This window comes from Strix uralensis, chromosome 6, assembly GCF_047716275.1.
Source record: "Strix uralensis isolate ZFMK-TIS-50842 chromosome 6, bStrUra1, whole genome shotgun sequence".
NCBI classification, from domain to species: domain Eukaryota; kingdom Metazoa; phylum Chordata; class Aves; order Strigiformes; family Strigidae; genus Strix; species Strix uralensis.
This window is the reverse complement of record NC_133977.1, coordinates 34594360-34614570: the sequence shown is the minus strand read 5'-3', so window position 1 is coordinate 34614570 and position 20211 is coordinate 34594360. Positions and strand designations below refer to the sequence as shown.

The 20211-nt window shown below is 40.7% G+C and overlaps 1 protein-coding gene and 1 long non-coding RNA gene across 9 annotated transcripts in view; one reads left to right on the top strand and one right to left on the bottom strand.

Annotated features, from left to right (window-relative positions):
* Positions 1 to 20211, top strand: part of ZNF148 (zinc finger protein 148) — a 53454-nt gene that overhangs the window by 33089 nt on the left and 154 nt on the right. For 4 of the 8 annotated variants that reach the window (XM_074873640.1, XM_074873635.1, XM_074873639.1 and 1 more), the window contains 2 exons: positions 6 to 124; positions 455 to 10311. In XM_074873640.1, coding sequence (XP_074729741.1) covers positions 6 to 124; positions 455 to 2047 — 1712 coding nt within the window. In that variant the 3' untranslated portion in view covers positions 2048 to 10311. Of the gene's footprint in view, positions 1 to 5; positions 125 to 454; positions 10312 to 11602; positions 11824 to 20211 lie in introns of those variants that run through there. The other 4 variants (XR_012629521.1, XM_074873642.1, XM_074873641.1 and 1 more) reach the window with 4 other exon arrangements.
* On the bottom strand, positions 14118 to 15844 carry LOC141944991 (uncharacterized). The gene is made up of 2 exons (XR_012629383.1): positions 15720 to 15844; positions 14118 to 15188 (listed from the first exon to the last, which is right to left on the bottom strand). It is a non-coding gene; the product is annotated as an uncharacterized LOC141944991 (long non-coding RNA).

Below are 20211 nucleotides of genomic sequence, written 5' to 3'. Positions count from 1 at the left end.
ACCAGGTGAAAAGCCATTTCGTTGTGATGAATGTGGTATGAGGTTTATTCAGAAGTATCACATGGAAAGGCACAAAAGAACTCACAGTGGAGAGAAGCCTTACCAGTGTGAATATTGTTTGCAGGTAAGATGATTTAGTGAAATCTCTCACAATTGAAAAATAAGACACCAGTCAGTTCCCAAGTACTACAGATAGGACTGTCTCCAGATGTTGTGGTCATGTGCATACAAATAAATTTATAATGAATGTTTTTTCTGTTAAGGTGGGTGGTCTTGGTGCGTAGGTGGAGCAGTCACAACTGTCCGTGCTTGATTTTATTGATTATATACTGTTTAACATTTAATTAGAAGTCAGTAAAGTGGATTAATTGTCAAGTAAATTTGTTAGAATGAAAGGTTTCTTTTCTTTCTGCTAGTATATTTCTGTAATAATAATAATAAAAATCTTTTGCAGTATTTCTCCAGGACTGATCGTGTGCTGAAACATAAACGTATGTGCCATGAGAACCGTGACAAGAAACCGAACAGAAGTGCCACCAAAGTTGGCTTTTTGCCATCAGAGGAAGATTCTGGTTTCTCTATGCCTATGAAAGACAGCTCCTTGCCAAAGAAGAAAAGGCAGAAAACAGAGAAAACAAAATCTGGGGATAAGGAATGTACAGATAAGTCAGAACAGAAGAAGGACAAAAATGACTATTTGCCTTTGTACTCTTCTAGTACTAAAGTAAAAGATGAATACATGGTAGCGGAATATGCTGTTGAGATGCCACATTCTTCAGTCAGTGGAACGCACTTAGAAGAAGCAAATTCTGGAGAAATACACCCACCTAAGCTCGTTCTCAAAAAAGTTAACAGCAAGAGGAGTCTGAAACAGCCACTTGAGCAAAGTCAAACCATTTCACCTTTATCTACGTATGAAGACAACAAGGTCTCAAAGTATGCCTTTGATCTTGTGGATAAGCAAAGTTTACTGGACTCTGAAGGTAATGCTGACATTGATCAAGTTGACACATTACAGGAAGGGCCCAGTAAACCTGTACACAGCAGCACTAATTATGATGATGCAATGCAGTTTTTAAAGAAAAAGAGGTATCTACAAGCTACTAGTAATAACAGTAGAGAATATGCCTTGAATGTAAGTACCATAGCATCTCAACCTTCGGTAACACAGGCAGCTGTAGCCAGCGTCATTGATGAAACTGCTACAGCCTCAATATTAGACACCCAGGCACTGAATGTTGAAATTAAAGGTAACCATGACAAAAATGTCATTCCAGATGAGGTACTGCAAACTCTGTTAGATCATTATTCACACAAGGCTAATGGACAACATGAGATATCTTTCAGTGTGGCTGACACCGAGGTGACCTCCAGTATATCAATCAATTCTTCTGAAGTATCTGAGGTCACCCAATCTGAGACAGTTGGAACAAGCTCTCAAGCTTCTTCATCAGATAAAGCTAGTATGTTACAAGAATATTCAAAGTTTTTACAACAAGCTTTGGACAGAACTAGCCAAAATGATGCCTATTTGAACAACCCGAGCCTTAATTTTGTGACTGATAACCAGACTCTTACAACCCAGCCAGCATTTCCTTCCATGGAGAAGGTCTACACGTCTATACCCGTCAATAGCTTTCGATCGGGAATGAACTCTCCATTAAGAACAACTCCAGACAAGTCTCATTTTGGACTAATGGTTGGTGATTCGCAGCACCCTTTTCCCTTTTCAGGTGATGAGGCAAATCATTCTTCTTCCTCCTCTACACAGGACTTCTTGGATCAAGTAACTTCTCAGAAGAAAGCAGAGGCACAGCCGGTTCATCAAGCATATCAAATTAGCTCCTTTGAGCAGCCTTTTAGAGCTCAGTACCATGGGGCAAGAGCTGGAATATCATCTCAGTTTAGCACTGCCAATGGACAGGTGAACCTTCGGGGACCAGGGACAAGTGCTGATTTCCCAGAATTTCCCTTGGTGAATGTAAATGATAGCAGAGCTGGGATGACTTCATCACCTGATGCCACAACGGGCCAGACTTTTGGCTAAGAAATCTTTGTAAATAATACTGGCACTTTAGAACACATTTGTCAAAAGGGGGTTGCTCTGTATAAGATGGAATTCTGTACAGCTTTTAAGAGCGCTATGTTAAAACAAAAGTAAGCTGACATTAGCAAGACCAATAACTGCTTCTTTCTTTTTTTTTTTTTTTTTTTTTTTTGGTTAGTCACCAGTCATTGAACTGCCTGATGTTGGTGCCCCTATCAAAGGCAGTTTATTATTCACTTGTTTGAATCCAGAAAATATTTTACCTTCTATGAAATTTAAAATAAACAAAATCCCCAGGTAAGACTTTCCCCCGTGATTGTTTCCTTACTGGTTTCCTTGTATGGTTTGGGAGGACAGTTTATTGTCTGATACTATTCATATTGTCATTTCTAAGCTTGTCAGCATAGTCATTGCTCTTCAGCAGGGAATCAACATTTGCTAAACACACAGAATAAACAAGTTTCAAAGTCAAGCAAATATGGCTTTAAAAGATGGCATTTTCTACAAAAATAATCTTTCTTCCATCTCTCAAAAATAATTTTAGACCATATGCCCTTTATTTCTGCTTTGCATTACCTTGAGTTGTGTTTGGAGGAAAAAATGAATTCTGATAGACTAACTCTACTATTTAAAAGTCTAATTAATTTAAAATACTTTAAACACTTTTTTAAGCAAAATGTCTAACTGCTAAAGCCTTTACTTCATTCCTGAAGTAATGTGTATTTCTTTGTACAGCTGAATCTAGATGTAACTTTTTAATGACTTTTTCATATGCAGATACCAAGATTTTGAAGTTTTAGTTAAAATACTCTGTAGATGACATTCCCAGTTGCATAATGCTTACACAAACTGTGTATTCCAAGATTTAAAAGCTTAATTGTACCTTACCGTACATGCTCATAATGATTAACATAGAGCACTTAGTTAACCTGATAGTTTTTGATTTCTCAAAAAATAAAACCATTGTTAGATTTTTAGGTTTGATACGGTTGCATCATGTTCATCTCATACACCTCCAATAATTCTTTTTAATATACTTGAGATTGGGTATTCTTAGCTTCTGTAAAAATTGTTTTAATTCTCTGTCTAGAATTTTGACAATTCAGATCATAACATTTATTGAAGTATCCCTGAAAGCTGAAGAAGTGGGCATTCAAATTCCCTATCTTTTTAGTGTTTGCTTAGTGAAAGTTGTTACAATTTCACCAACCAAAACTGCTGAATAATACTAGTGAACAGGATTCTTTTTCCAGCATAGGCGAGTGATCAGAAGTTTTTGTTGCATTTCACCATATAAATAAACTACAAAGACTATCCCTGTACCATGAATATGTTTTTTTGAATAGTACTTTGTCTTGAAGTATCCAGTATGGTACGATAAGTAGTTCTGTGTGCATTTTTAAGGTGGTAAGATTTGAGTAGCATAACTATTGTGTAGTTTAAGTTAACAAGTTACAGATTTTTGAACTGTATGTTCATTCTATTGCACCTTCCCTAAAGGGACACTGTCTGGTAGTTTAAGGCAGTTTAAGCCTAATGTAGGCTGATTAACCAGGGAAAAACACACACACACACGTATATATATAAGTATGTATATGGTGTTTTTTTTTTTAAATAGGATTGCATACATCTTTTTACAGCACTATTGCTAGCTGCTATCTATCGCTCAGATGAAGCCATCAGCTAGGAGAAAAGACTGCATCTCAAGGGGCTAACATATAGCCTGTCCTTTAGGAAAGGACTTGAGCAGGACGTGTAACAGTTCTCACCTCTTCCCAAAGCAGTAGCACAATTTTTCTGAATTTTCATTACTAGGAAACTGATCCCACTCTGTCTCTTTTTCCCTTATGGTAGCACTAACTTTACTGGGTACAGCCGAGGGAGAAAGTGCATTTATTATCCATAGCTTGCTTCTTACATTGATAAGAAATACAATTTATGTAAACTTCTTACTTAATACTTTTGTATAAGAAAACGGTTCTGTTTTGGTTCATTGACCCTGTGTATAATATAGGAAGCTGTTTCAGCGTGCTATGACTTAGCAGTAATTTTGTCTGAATATTTGGCCCCGAGTTAGGAAGAATGAGCATCAAGGGAGAAAACTAAATTCCTTATGGATTATCAATGATACATTTAAAGAAATTTCTTTGAAATAATATTTAAAAACTGATTCATGTGTCTCTGTTTTGCTTTCTTTATGGTCAGTTTGGTTTTTTGATTTTTCCCTTCTGTGTTGCACAGACATAATACATATGGCCCCTATATCCCAGGAAGCCACCTCTTGTAACGTGTGTTTCATTTTCAGTGTTTCATTTCCATGACATCCTAGCTTGTGTTGCCTGAATAATACTGTGTTGGCATCTTTGTCCTGTAGTTGCAAATAGATGGCCATTGATAGTACTATTTGTTAAATACAACAAGCAGTAAAAGGAAAAAAAAAAAAAAAAAAAAAAAAAAAAAGACTGTATTATTACTGCACATCTCTGGCCCCATAAGGAGGTAAGGAATAAAGCCTCCTCCTCCCTAAGGAGATTGACTCAGCTTTATTTTAAAAAGTTACTGCATGGATACTCTGCTGTGAGAAAGTGATTGAGGAGTAGGAAGGAGTAGCTCTCACTCCATCCCATCTTCACACTTAGGAATTGCTACTTGGATGCATGAGGGAGCAAGCTGTTGTACCGAGCGAAGGAACTTGCTCTTCCCTAGAGCAAAGTGGGAATCATCTGAGGAATTTATGTCCTTACGTCACAGCTCATTCCCTAGCCTGCTGCTGAGCCATTACAGCTATACTCCGTGCCTTAGGACAGGTTGTGAAGTCCCCATCTAGCCCACAGGGACTATCTCATAGGATTCTTCCACGTGTACAATTAAAGCGGTGGTGTGAGTTGTTGATCCACAGATGCTTGAAGCTTTCTGTACTGGAGGAGTTAACCAAATATACTGCTATGAGTTCCTGAGTACATGCACTTTCGTTCTGGAATAAGCGTGTATGTAGTTCTGAGAAGTTGTAACTATGTAAAAAGCTTTTGCTTGTTTAATAATTGCATTATTTAATAACATTTTCCACTGCTCATGTTTTGCTGCTTTTAATCTGCTACAGATGCACACTCTTCATTTTGATCTGGTCGGTGTTCATTTTGTTAGTTTTCCACGTATGTCTGGAAAAAAGCAACTTTGGTTTTCTGTTCTGTTCTTGTACTGATATTGTTCAGTCGGTCAGCATAAGGCTGGGGTGAGCATTTATATTCCACAGAGCTAACAGCAGACATTCTTACTTAAAGGTCATGCAAGCGCTGAATGTGTGTGTGTGTGTAAGGTAGAATTTTTTGGGGATATCTCCTAGTCATAGAGGAATGATGATTTTTAAAAAAAGGAATTTGATGACATTTATTACCAAACTATATATATACACAATGTGTGTGTGTATATATATATCTATCTGCACATATTAATAGGCCATATTTTGGTCCTAAATTACTTGACAGTGTCCCTTTTAGCATGAATCCTTTGATATGTTTTACCATTAATATAACAGACAATGAAGGAATCAGCTTGTAATGGTATACTAATAGGCATTTACATTTTCTTCATTTGATTTGAGAATGAATTAGTCATAAATTACAAGGTTTGGGGAGAAGGATTAACCATATGTATTACTGTATGTTGGCTTATGAATAACAACATAAATAATTTAAATTGGATGATAAAAGAACTGTTTATGATCTTGTGTCTCCTAGTGTTGTCTTTAGGAAAATTGTGTTTCAAGAAGAAAATAGGACAAGAAAGTATTCATGTGAAATAACACTTGTATTATTTTTATATTGTACTTGTCAATTTTTTGGATGGCAGGAGCTTTTCATTGTTAATTGAGAAGTACAGTAAAATCTTGCTAATTCGCTGACCACTAATCAGAGCATCCGATAGGTTTATACATCCCTGATGGTCTATTCCCCACCTCTCTGCAATGGTCTAAAAAGTACTGTAGTGAGGTCTCATATTAGTAATACTGTACTACTTCACCCAAGTATACTGCAGAATCTATATGAGTATACTGGGAGGTACAAGAAGTATTGAAAACTAAATTGCAGCTGTCAAAATAAATGAGCAAAGTACATTTCGTGATGTGACATCCTTGCTTTTATTGCCTGCTTCTTCACTATTTTCAAAATTGTCATTTGTAAAGGGTTTCTAAGGCATTGCTGCGAATTATTTGGGTTCTACTGTAACTTTTGGAATTTATTCAAAAGTATTCATGTTCTCCTATGAAAACTTTCCACTTGACCAGATGCATTATATTCCATGCTTGTTCAGAATATTTTTATAGTATTTGTATCATATGTAGTAACTATTTGAAATGAACCAGAATATTTGGATGAATCCACTCTGAATTTTGCAGCATTGGATTACTTTATGTATGTATATTTGCTAACTAAATTTTCTTGGTTTTGAGAGCTTTGGTTTTTATTCTTCTTCATTTGTTTGTTTTAATACCATTATAAATCGCAGGGAAAATCCTAATACTCCTGGGAATCCATTTGGAAATTTTAGAAGGCAGAAATATGCTTATGCAGTCGGTACCAGTACACATGTGAACTTTCAAATTACATGGTTGGTACTGAAGCAAATGAATAACGTTACAGTTTCCTAGTGTTAAATGTTATACTAAAATGAAGCCTTGTAACTTTGAAAGTTCATTCAACTTACGGTAATGCATGTTTATGTTAGGCATGTAATGCATTTAGCTAAAACTTCCTTTGCAAAGGACAAGTACTAAGAGAGTATTACTGCTAATGAAAAGAAATGTCTTTAAGTTAAAATTGAAACTTTTGTTCAGTTTTAAATTGCTTTGTGTCAGGGAAATAAATTTATAGTCGCCTTTGCTCTACTCGGCATATAAAACCTTATGTTTCCTTTTTAAAATTACATCTTTTGATAGGAAACACAAACTGAGGCAAGCAAACATTTCTAAGAGTTGTTTCTTGCTTTCCTTAATCCAATGGATGAAAGGTAATATTGTGTAAACAACATTATTTTATTTTTTTATGCAATATCATGCTGTAAATATGATTTATCAAATAAGGATGTACCTATGATTGAATCTTTGATTCTGCACAGCTAGAGTTTAAATATAAATATAAATGTGTCTTGACAATCAAGGACTTATGTCAGTCTTCCTTTATGACGTTTCTTATTGTTATGCATTCCATTTGTTTGACTTGAGTATTTGTATTGTCTGTAAAGTATGTAATGTTTTTATAGCTTGTTTAAAAAACAAACAAAAAAGCCTGTAAATACATAGGAACTGATCACAGTACCGCTCTGTTAGAAGGCATATGATGATGTACTGTTTGTAAGCAATAATACATGACAGTGCTAACTTTACAAGTAGCATAAGGATAAGTTCCAAAAATACCTTTGGGAGTTAATAGCCTTGTTTGAGTTAATGAATATTCTTAATCATTTTTTTATAAATAAATTCAGATGTCCTCCTGCTGGAGTATATAACATTGTTTACACAGCACAATTTCAGTCACAGAGGGGACAGTCTTTAGATCTATGGCTTCGTCCGTACACACTTTGAGTAAGAAATGAATGGCTTGGCTGCACTTCTGCAAGATGAGGAAGACTGCAAAAGTTGAATAGCTGTGTCTCTAAAGGATGAGAGATACTATTCTGCTTCTGTGCTGATTCCTGACAATTCCTCTACTTAAAATTTGGGGTCTTTAAGTCCTGATATTGAACTGATGAGACTTGGGCCTCCAGTAGAAAGGAGTAGTTCTCTTCTTATTTCATATGCAGATAAACAGTGAACTTACAAGTCACCTCTTCATTTGAGTTGTGTATTTTTCAAATTATGAGCTATGAGATGATGAGATGGGTTTATTCCAATAAATAAACTAAATGTCAAACTTATAGTTTGAATTGAATAGATACTAGACTGTACAGAGCAGCATAACTATTTGAACAGTCATCACTGCTTTAGAACCCCCTACCCCCAATTTATAAATGTATATGACCTACATTTTATAGGAAAAAAATGTTTTTAAATGCTAGTCATTTATATAATATGTGCTTTGAAGGATTTGCTAGTCCACTTCTGTCACTTTTAGTACACTGGTATCTTTTATATGTAATGTATGCTTTTTATTATTATTATTATTATATTATTATTATTATTATTGTAGTAAAGCATTTCAGTAGGAGGAATTTTGCAACAGTATGAGGGGTTGAAATTTTCATTGTCAGAAATGAATTATACTGGACTTTGTCTGTGTAGTCTTGTCTTTCTTTTAATGCTGTCTGGAAGGGAACTTGGTATTCAATAAAGCAAGTGACCTCCTTTTATTTTGAAGGCATACTATGTAGTGTTGAATTGGATCTGGAAATATCATGACTTTGAAGACAGAGAAATTAGTACAAAATCTAGTGTACAGAATAAATTGTGTTATGAAAAACCTGATGATATATATAGTGGAACACTGTTACAGTGGATTTCTGATATAGTGTTATTTTCCTGAAGTTCATATGCCTTCTTTGTATTTCAATTAATAATAAAAAAAAAAATCCGTATGGATAAATTTAGGATAACAGGTTTATTTCAATGATTATACAGTATTTCTTTATCCTACAACATCTATACCGTCCCTTTATGATCAGACAAAAGACCGTAACCTGAATTCCATCAGTGAAAGTATGTATATAGGTGAGAGATGGTTTTGTAGGAACCTGAAAAGTATGAATTTGTATATTCCTTATGTTTCTGACAGAAATCAGTATCTGAGTCTTTCTTTATTCCTGTGAAATGAGGAATTTCTTGGTATCAAGTGAGAGAGTGTGTGTGTGGGGGTGGGTGTGGGGGTGTGTGTGTGTGTGTAGGTACATGAAAGATGTTTGGGTCTCATGGCAAAAATAATAAAAGTATAAAAGGATTTAATGTAGTTCAACATGTGACTTACATTTAATATGTAAAAGAAACATTTAAATTTCATAATTCAAAAAAGACAAAAATAGTTTTGCAGGAAACAAAACTAATTGGATAGCAGGCTTGACCAAATGAAATTTTTTGGTTAAACTTGATATATTTTAAATGATTCTATTTCTGCCTTTATTTCTGCCCTAAAAGCAACTTAAAATATTTTAGGAGTTACTCTTCCTGTTCATTTGACTGTGAGTGTAATTTATATCATGGTTTACAAAATGTGGCATGAAGGATTGGATTGTTTTATCTGTATAATACAGTGAAAGATTGCTTTTTTTTTTTTTTTTACATAATCATGGTGAATGGTATTGTATTAGGATTGATTTATTCATTAAGTGACTTAATGAGTTTCATCACTTTTGACATTATTGTTTTCTTATGGTTAACTTAGTCTTTTTGGGTTTATAATACCCTTTATGTATTGTGATACTAAGGGAAGTTATGTTTTTGGTTTATTTTTAATTAAACTAATAGTTTGATAATTTATATTTGCAAATGATGCATTTTAAATGTGGTCACTTGCTGTTTGAAAAATAAAAATATAGAATACTGTTTTATGAATAGACTTAGCGGTATTTTTCATGTTAGATAATTTCAGACAAAATCTGTTTTCTTAATGAGACAGATGAAGGCATGTAAAGACACGTATCATTGTGCAAGAACTGAAATGGATACTTTCAACAATTAAATGAAATATTTAAATATTTGATTCGAGACATACAAAACGTATTTGGCTTTTTTTCCCCTTTGGATCTCCTTCTTGCCTCCTTTGATTATAGAAAACAGAATATCTGACCTTAATTTTAATCCTGGTCATTTTAGAAGATTGCCCTGGAATCACTTTAATAGAAACACTTAGTATTAGAACAGCTTTTCTTTTGTGATTTTTTTATTTGCACTAGTGGGAATTTAGTCAGTGCCAGCAACTCTTTATGTAAATAAGAATCAGGAGTTCGCTTTAATCTCAGTTGTAGGAAAGGTGAACTTGATTACTCAAGTTGTCAAGTCTATTGGATAACAATATGCCATGTGTGTGCTCCATCATTTTGTAGCCTGTGTAGTATACAGAGTATTCGTTACATAGATTTTTCTATCATTGAAGCAAATATTTTTAAAATATTGAAGATCATAGCATTTATGTACTTATGAAACCAGAAATGTGCCCCATAGCATTAATTACTGATAATTTAGTTTTCCTGCCTTTATTTATTGATGTGCTAAAGGCGTCATTTTCCCTGACTCTTTTGGTAGGGTCCGTTCTGATAAAGACTTGATTTTTGTGAAATGTGTGGCTCTGTTGATTTTACTTCGTGTGAGAACAAGTTTTGTATAAGAAAGTTTTAAAAGTGGCACGATACCTTTTGAAGAGGAAAAAAATAAATCTAGTGAAGTCCTGTGTTAAGACTTGAGCCACGATCAGATGAGCACTGCAGAAGGAGCTGTCTGGGATGCCAGTGCCTCCTTGCCAGGCGGGTGCAGCCCCGGTCCTGGAGCCCGCAGAGTCCCTACCTGGGCGTTCGCCACCAGCCACCTCGGGGAACCTCTGGGGCAGCGGTGGCTGCATGAGAGGAGCTTTCCGTCTGGCCATGGCCTGAACCCCTTTGGAGGACACTTAACCCAGTTGACTGCATTTGCATGGTAGCAGAGAAAGGGCACGCAAGGGGTTCGCTCTAGGCTCTAACCCAGGGGACAGCAGCACTAGCAGGGATGGCCATGCACAGCCACAAGGTAGTAACAGATTAAATCAGCACGGACGTTTCTGAAATTGCCCTTGCTGCCCTTATTCAGTCCCTCTTAGCTGTGGGAGGCCATAGGCATTGCTGTCTTGTAGTGCCTTTACATGCTTCTGAAGTATGGAGTGAATATAGCAACATGACTTGATATGACTTTGTTTCAATATGACTCCAGTGTGCATGTTTTGGTATTGTTTTTTAAAATAGCCTATCAAGAGCTTAACGTGGTATGTTAACAGCCAGCCAGTGTAGTAACTACTTTTAATGGTTTCATGTTGAATAGTTTTAAATTGTGGGTGCACTCTGCAATATGCCTAAGTAGTGTCTGCATACTCAGCCACCCTGCTTGTCTTCAGCTTTGTTATGTTCATTAGCTATACTGATTTTTATTTGTTTTAATTATGCAGTGGAAATAAGAAATCAAAACTGATAGTTTCTGCTTATTGACTTTCACAATTAAAATTGTCAAATAGTAAAGTGATACTGAAAAGAAGACAATTTTCAATATCTTGATGTGATAAAAATAATCATTAAATTAGCTTTTTTTTTTGCTAGGAGAAGTAAAGAGTTTTCTGTTAAAATGAATGGTTATTTGTTTATTTAGAGGGATGAAAAAAATCTCTCTCAGAAACTAATATTTTTTTTTGCACTGCACAGGAAAAACTATTTCGTAGCTCCAGGATAGGCAGCACTTTATGAAAGTAGAGAGATTTGGAGGTGGGTTGGTTTAGGGAGGTAGTCTGGAAGAGTGTCCAATTTATGGGTTATCTTCTGGGTTGCACTTGCCAAATCAACAGAAGATCGTTTCCTATAGAATATTGTTTGCTTCTTTGTCTGCTTCAGTTGTCAAGATACGGAGTTTAAAGAAGAGACTGGAACAGGGGGTTAAAATGGAGCCCGTGTGTGCTGTCCTTTCAGAAGCCAGCAGCCCTGCCCCGGTCGCTCAGGTAAGTTGCCTCCTCCACAGCGTCCTTCCCTTTTCACATCAGGGCTGGTCTTCAGGTTCAGGACATCCCGGCTGCAGTATCTGGTCTAGCTCTTGAATTTCAAAGGCAGTTGAATGTGTACACATATGAGTCACTGGCAGAAATGAAATACGATGATTTGGTGAGGGTCCATCTTAAAATGTGTGTGTGTGTGCGTATCTTTTGCAGTCTAGCCAACTACATCACTTTTGCCAGTGTTGGCAGCCATGCACATCGTACAGAAGGCTTGGGATCTAGTTCCTCCCTCCATTCGCACTTACTTCTGGATGTTTGCTGGGTGTACAAGTAACTGCTGTTTTTTCCACTTGGAGTCCATCTCCCTGGGCAGCTCTACCTGCCATACACAGGAGAGCCAAGACATGTTGCTATGTGATAATTGTACTCTGCTGCCTGCTGGTAGCAAAGCGGCTTGGCTTTTGGTTGGCCAGCAGCTGCACCTTTCAAGCCTCTCAGCTAGAAGTGTGGGTGCCTTGTCCCAAACCAAGCTTTGTGCTGATGTCTTTTGACATAGGTTGGTGCATTGGCAGTAACTTGTACGTGGCTGGCTTCATTTAGAGGAGGTAATACCTTCCCAGCTCCACAGCCTGAGAGAGGTAAGCTGGTCCAGCTATGGAGGTGCAAGCTGTGCCACTGAACATGTGCTAGTTTTCACTTTTATTTACATATAATCTTTTTTTTTTCTCACTGTCGAATGTGATCATTAGTGCCATTGCAAAGAGGCAGAAGTAACAGAGCTTTTATGACTGCTGTTAGATCAAAAGCAGTAGCCTGGCCTAAGTGAAACCAAGAGGATTCTATTATTTTAGAAATGTAATTTATAAAAAAAAATATTTCTGTGTTCTAATATCAATAATGACAGTTCAAAATGTATAATTTTTATACTCTGAAAGCTCTTCAGGAGCAGCACTTAATCGGTCGGTCTTGTCACAAGATAAACTGAGTCACGAGAGATGATAAAGCAACAACTAAGAGTGCTGGGAATATGTTCAGGGTAATTGCAAGGTAATTTCCACCATGCAGTAACGTGTAAGAACAAAGAAGAGGATGTCATCAGAAACTCAAAGGATGCCTTGTTTGTTTTCTGTCGAGTCCCGTGTTTTCTTCCATATGTCTCACCAGTTCCTGAAATCATCTTTGTTATAAAGCTAATTATAGACAGATCAGAACTGCCTAAGAATGTTACAGCTCGGAAAGATGGATATGCAAGTGCAAGGATACCGGTGTGCCAAAGAGATCTTTTCCTCCAAGACGCGCTCAGAAAGGAGCATTTTCTTTAAGATGGCATTTCTTAGCTTAAAGGAAAGCATCAAGTCAAAGTAAACGGGCTGATCAGTCCCCTAGTCCGATGCGTAGCTAGAGTGGTGGATGTTGCAGCTACTTGAAAATGAGCCGTAAGGACAGTGTGAGTCGGGTATGGAGACACGCTTTGGCAGTGTTGGCTCTCACAGAGTAACTCTTGTGGCCTGAAACTCTATTTTAAGGAATTGAAACAAGAGTGTTGTTTGTGGTGATGCTCAGGTACTATATCGATAACTGCTGTTATCATGCACTGAACAAAATCAGGTAGAACTGCATTTTAAAAGCGAAGTATTTTACCGTTTACAACTATGAGTAAACTGGAGTAGAAAAAGGCTGGCTCTTCAGTCTAGGAACACGCTCTTTAAAAGTAAAACAGCCCATTTTACTGTTGATCTAGAGTTTGTCTGTAGGTCATTAAGCAATATGGTTAGCTAAGACATGTAGTTTATTCACTGTTTGTGCTGTGTGTGTACAGGGAAATTGGCTTCCACGTTGCTGTGTTAGGAGGGATGGGTATGTCTGGCAACTGCAGAAGATGGCGATGAGGTATGTGATAATTAACACCCGTTCTACTAAGTATCAATCCACACTTCATGGGATGGCTCAGACCTGTGGATGTTTCAAATTCACATCTTTTGCTGACCGACCTCTGTGCTGCTACTTTCCCTGTTTCTGGGGGCCACGTTTATATCTTTGACACCTCTGTAGTTTTTCCCTTACCTGTTTTATCGCACATAACTTCTGGTCGCCTCCTTCACTCTCTTAAATCCGGTTCCAGACTCCATCCTCTGGAGCACTGTTCACTGAGTGACAGGGACTATCGAAAGCCTTCTCAAATCAGAGGTCAGGATGTCTGATACTCGGGTCTGCCAGGCTTCGGATGGTCCACCTGACAGTCCCAAGGACCTACGTAACTTGAGGGGAAGGATTCCTGCTGGTCTCTGGAACTTGCAGCATTTGTTGCCAGCCCTGAAAGCACCCAAGAATTGGACTTTGATAAAACAATTTTAACTTCTATTTGCATTTCCCCCGGCCCCCACCTTTTCCTCCCAGTAGAGTTAAAGTACTCAGCATAGGGAGAGAGAACTTTTAATTAGGCCTTTTAAAAATCTTTCTCAAATGGTTTGCGGTGGTTTTCCTGGAAGGCGGCGTAGACCTCGGAGCGGTGCGGAGGAAGGCTCGCATGAACACGCTGGTGGCTGAGCCAGCTGTGAGTCACGCAGCCATCCCGAGCGTGCACTGGGGGAATTTATACCGTTCCACATCCTTGCATATTTGTTGCGAGAAATTTAAGTTTGAGCTGCTTCTGTTGCATTTGGGTTACCTCTTTATTTTTAAAGCCTGTTCTTTAAAGAAAGCAAACTGCTTTGCACATGACTGCCGCTTGCTGATTGTCCTTGGAGAAGTGACAGTGTATGTCAGTCTATGGTTTTGCTCATGTGCTGAGTATGGAAAAGCAGTGTGCTGCTCCCTGCTGAAGGAGTACTGCTGCCTGGATTCTCTTGCCAAGAAGGAAAATGTTGAAAATTGCCATGACTTAAACAGGAGCAGACGGAGACCAACACTGAGCACTCCTGAAAGTGCTTTTTTTTTAACAGCAGTGCTTGGTGATTTTAATGTGTCAGTGTAGTCCTTGAAAATAACTTTTGCTGGATTTCTGCAGTTGTTATTCCAGTGGGGAGGCAGGACTGCCTGAAGGAGTGGTCCGTAGTGGGGGGTGGCAGTAGCAACTGCCTCAAGAAACTTCTTCAGCTCTCGCTTAGTGTGCACGTGTGTGCCGGGGCAGACGTGCCTGCAGGCAAGCCACAGGACTCGGTCCTAGTGCTTCCTCACCAATGCTGCAAGAAATCAAAGATACTTATTTCAGATTTTACACTGGCCCTCAAGATGAGAGAATCTGGCTGGACCTGTTCCCTGGTAGTTGTAAAGAGTGTTCTCTCTGGAGGGAGCTGGAGGAGAGCTTCTGAAATATTCCAGGAATGGGATATTTTGGAGAGAAATCTGCCAATTTCCTCAGTTAGTCTTCATCCTCCGTTGGGAAGAGGGGTCTGTCTTCTCTGAACTCTTGCTTTCCTTTTCTGCCACTTGCTCGTCCTTGCTGTTTCTGTCCAAAAGTCTGGTTTGAGCTTTGCCTCTGCAGGACACTGGAAAATCAAAGCGGGTTTGCTAGACTACATGGATGTCTCATATGGATATTTATTGAAAATTAAAATGTCCCTAACTCATTTTGGCTTCATTTTGGAAGTAAATGAAGTCAGTGAACGCTACTAAAGCTGTAAGGAAGGGTGTCTAGCCTTAGATTTGATCCTGTGTAGACTGAGACCATCCAAAATTCGTGCCTTTAATTCAGATGGAGCTTTGTTGACGCAGGGTCGCGGGGTTTCTTGGCAGCCCTGAACGGGGAAGTTACGCTGAAGTGGCTCCTATGAAACCAGGTTGCGACCGCTCCTATGCGGAATCGGGGTCCCATTTCCCTGCGGCGGGCAGCTTTCCCTCCTGAGACCGAGCAGCTATAAATTTTTTCTTTTTTTTTTTTTTCTTTTTTTTTTTTTTTTGTCAGACTCCCGAGAATTTCGGATTTAGTGGAAGTCTGCTCCTAAACCCGATTTAGTTCGGTTTCCCGCCTCCAGTCCCTCTGGCACTGCCGTGCCTCGGCCCCTCCGGGCAGAACCTACCGGCGTGTGCCCCGGGCGCCAGTGGGACCTGCCGAGAGCCACGTCGATAGAGCCGGGGAGGTGGGCAGGGGCTCCCTGGACCTCACCCGCCGTGGCCACCTCCGGCTCCGGGCCCGGCCCGGCCCGGCGGGGGGCGGGGGGGGCAGCGCTGCCCGGGCAGACGTGGCAGCCGCCCGGGGCCGGCCCCGCGGGAGGCGGCGCCGCAGGAGCGCGGAGGGCCCGGGCGGCGCCAGGTGAGTGGGGCCGGGGCGGCGGGGGCACCGCGTCCCCCCCACCGCGGGGCCGGGGCGGGGCATGGGGGGCAGCCCCGGGACCCCGCGGGTGGCACCTTGCTTTGCTTTGCTTTGCTTTGCCCCACGCTCCCTGGGGCGTCGCGGTAGCTCGGGGCGGGGGGGAGGGGAAAAAGGGGGAAGGAAAAGCTAAAAAATAAGAACAAGGTGCGGAAAAAAAAGAAAAAAAAAAAAGGCAAATAAAAAGGCGAAAAGAAGAAGAAAAAAAGGCAAAGGAAAGAAAAAAGGGAGGAAAAAAAGACAACAAAAGTAAAGAATAGCAAAAAAATGGAAAGCAAAAATGGAAAACAAAAAAGAAAAAGGAAAAAAGTGAAAAAATAAAGGGAAAAAGAGACAAAAAGCCGAAAAGAAGAAAAAAAAAATAGGTCAAAAAAAGCAAAGAAAAAAGCAAAAAAAGAGAAAAAATAAAAGCAAGAAAAGACAAAAAGGCGAAAGAAGAAAAAATGTCAAAAGAGGAAAGAAGCAAAAAGGAAAAAAGACAAGAAAAAATAGCAAAAAAAGAGGAAAGGAAAAAGCAAAAAGCAAAAAAGGAAAACAAGAAAAAGAAAAGATAAAAGCAAAAAAAAAAAGGGGGGGGGAAGGGAAGGAAGAGCAGGCAGGTACCTGCAGCGTTTTCCGGGAAGGGGTGGGCACAGCCCCGGTGGGGCGCTGGCCCGGGCCCGCAGCCCTGTGCAGGCACGAAGGTGTTGGCAGGGCCGTGGCCTCCGCAAAAGCAAAGCCGTCTGACCGCCCCGGGAGCTTAAAGCTGCTGGGAGAGCCCGGCCTCAGTTCCCACCGCTCGTGTTCCGCAGCGGTAGATACGCTGCAGAGATACGTAAAACCAAAAAGATTTGGTTAATTGTCCTGGCTGTTGCAGTAAATGAGTAACTGGGAACAAGCGAGTGCTGCTATGCGTGGCGTTACCTTCGTTGCGCTGATGGCTGCTTTATTTCCCTTTAATTCCTGCCTTCCACAGGGTCTCCTAAATTAGGTGTTTTTAAGAACTTGACCTGGAGAGGAGTTGAGGGGATTTATTAAAACTAAAGTGCGGTTGGCTGCTGGGTCCCTTGAGAGAAGGAGGCTTGGAAGTACCTCCTCTGGCAGGGACAGAGGCTTCGGAGGTCGTGGGACCACACGCAGTTGTGCTTGGGAAGGCGTTAACCTTTCCTCTTTCAAATCAGCCAGCTGTTGAGTAGCTCAGAGCAGCGACACTTAGCTCAGAAATTGCTTTAAAGTGACGATTAATAAAATATTATTGCTTTGAAAGGATGCGGAAGGCACGGAAATTTCATCTATAGGAATCTGGTTTTGTAATTAAGTATAGAAGTGTCGCAGGAAAGGGAGACGAGCCTTTGTGCTGTTTCTGTGAGGAGGTTTGCTAATGCTCTTCTACTCTCTCAGGCGCTAAATGGTATGGAAAGATTAAAACAACTGTTCTTTATAGACTGGTTAGTGTCTTTGGCAAAAACTTTAGGAAAAGTAATATCAAGTAACTTTCAAGTTAGAGGCTCGCCTTTATTAGAGAAAATCGTGCCTGTTTGGTTTTTTTTGGCAGACTGGTGTGTATAGCAGAAAAATCTTCCGCTGGGTCAGTGACCCAGATAGATAATACTGCCCGAAAAGATCTCTGTGCTGTGCAGCAACTTAGAAACCACACTGTGCTGGTAGCGTGCTGCATGGGACAAGAGGAGGGCTCCTGCTCTAAGGACTTTCCACTTTCAGACCCTAAATTGCAAAGATAAGGTGCAATGTCGCACGGATCAGGACGTGGCTGGGCGTGCAGCGGCCGTCCTGGCATGTTTGTTCAGGTCTTGCTTCTGCGCTTTGTACCCCCTCCTGTGTTTGCTTTGGTTAACTCATAGAGCTGAATGGATCCATACGTTGAGGAGGGATGTAAACAGTTGCAGAATTAAGTAATAAGATATTAGGCCGTTGGAAACGCCGCAGAGGAGCAATAGTGGAGAGGCAATTTCCTGCGATTGCAGAGGAGAAAGCTCTTACACTGAGGCGAGCGGGAGCAGGGCTGAACGGAAAGGGCATGGGAGCACAGGGCAGGAGAGGGGTTTTAACGCTGAGGCAAAGGAAGGAAATTGTGACATAAGGGGGTTTAAATGTCTCAGGAGAGTAACATTTACTGCAAGGTGAGCTCCAAGACTGAAATCCGTGCGTGGAGCCCTTCTCTCTGTATTTTGCAAGTTTCAGATTGGTAATAAAGGTGCATCAAACGTGCCCATGCTGTCGCACGCCAGGCACGCTGAACGAGTGGCCTCAACCACCTTGAGCTGCTGTGGGGAGTCGGGGCCATATCCTTCGGGGCTCCCTTGGTGAAGTGGTTTAGGGGAGCTGGGAGCCATAGGGCTGCAGCCTCCCTGCTCTTTCTACATCCAGCTGGAACTGCTGTGAAAGACGGGAGTTTGGGTAGCTACAGTGAATCCTTTACTGGGTGAAATCTCTGGCTAGAAAGGGCTGCATTGGGGAATCTTAGAATATGGTGATTCAATTGTAATCTTTTTTCACATCGTGTATTTTCTTCCTTTTTTTATTACTATGGCTATTTGCATAAAAACATGAGCTTCGTGTCTTTAGAGTTCATCTTCTCCTGCTGCTTTTGCCCTGCTTGAAGCCCCAATCTCCCTGTAACAGCAGCCATGTGTGTTATTGTGAAGGGTTATTTGCTTCAAAAAAAGGGGAGAGAGCAGCGGAGAATCAATGAACTCTTACAGCTTTGGTGCTGCTTAACCAGCCATGTGAACAGGGTGAAGAAAACCCTCCTGTGCTGGCAGTTGTACCCCAGCTGCAGGAGACCTTCTGCAGATGAAACACTATGGTAGAGCAGAGGCAGCATTGGTTATTTATTATTGGGTATTTAAAAGCGGAATAATCATAAAGGCAGGATGGTGAAAGTGCTGATCTGGGAGCTGGGATTCAGACCCTGATGCTGAAATCCTGAGTGACCCAAAGTAGTTTCTGTATGTCTCTGTCCCTGTGCAATAGGAAAAGCACATTTCTGTTGGTTGTCTTGTCTCTGTAGCTTGCAAGCTTGCGGAGTCAGAGATTCCTACACTGTGCGTGTGATAAATTGGGTCTCTGGTCTCAGGTAAGGTGTCCAGCCATTGGTACAAGCCTTGTGTGATTGTGGTTGATTCTTGTAAGCATGTGAGCTCAACTGGCCAGGAAAACTATCAGCCCCAGGAGAGCCGACAGTCCAGACAAGCTGCCCTCTCCATGTCTGTGGAACATGTCTTGCTCCCCTTGTAGTTGCGCTGAGGAATGGCCAGAAAGGCTCCGTTGGCAATTGGCATGGGAGACTGTGGATAACTGGTTGATGGCCCTCACAAGACCATTTTGGGGAAGATAAGACCTGCAGCCAGCTGGAGGGAGATGTGTAAAGGCAGCTCTTCACAATTAGAGGGAGAACTTTATATCAAAACCAGGAGGAGAGGAACCAGCAGTTTTGAGGCAGAGAAATGCCTGTGATAATTTTCCCCTTCTGTAAAGATGTGCTAAGTTATCCTTGAAATAAAGCCTGATGCTGCTTTCTTGGTACGTACATGGTGTTCAATTAAGCCTGACCAACTGCCAGAGTCTGCCTGTGGCAGGTACAAATCTGGTCGGGCCACTGCAGGCAAGATGACAGTACCGCCAAGGGTGGGTATGACCATGAAGAAAGGCTCCCGTACATCGGTGCAGGGAACGTGGCTGAGAGCATCAGGAATGCAGAGTGTGCGTCTCTGGTGGTGGACGCCTTCAGCTGCTCCAGTTCCATCTCTGTGTCGTACTGGAAGAGGAGCAGAGCGGGGTAACAAGGTCGCTCATCAGGGGAGAGGTTATATCAGCAGGACTCTAGTCTGCAAAAGTACAGCTGAAGGGGATGTGATCAAGGCTGTGAAGTGATTAGTGGTGCTGGGAAGTGGATAGTCCATGTGTCTTATGTCATTGGAGCACAGGGGCATGCAATGAAATTACCAGGCACCAGATTTAAAACCAATGAAAGGAAATATGCTTCCCAGACAGCACACAGCGAAGCTGTAGAGCTAGTGCTGCAGGATGCCGGGGGCACCAGGGGAGTGGATAGATTCAGAAAAGGCCACCAAGGACTGTTAAATGTAGAGCTAATGGTAGAGCCTGTGCCGCAGGCAGACCCTGGGAGGGTGCTGGGGGAGCATTGCTCTCTGCTTGCTGTGTGTCACTCTGTAGTTCAGCATCTGCTATGAGCCGCTGTT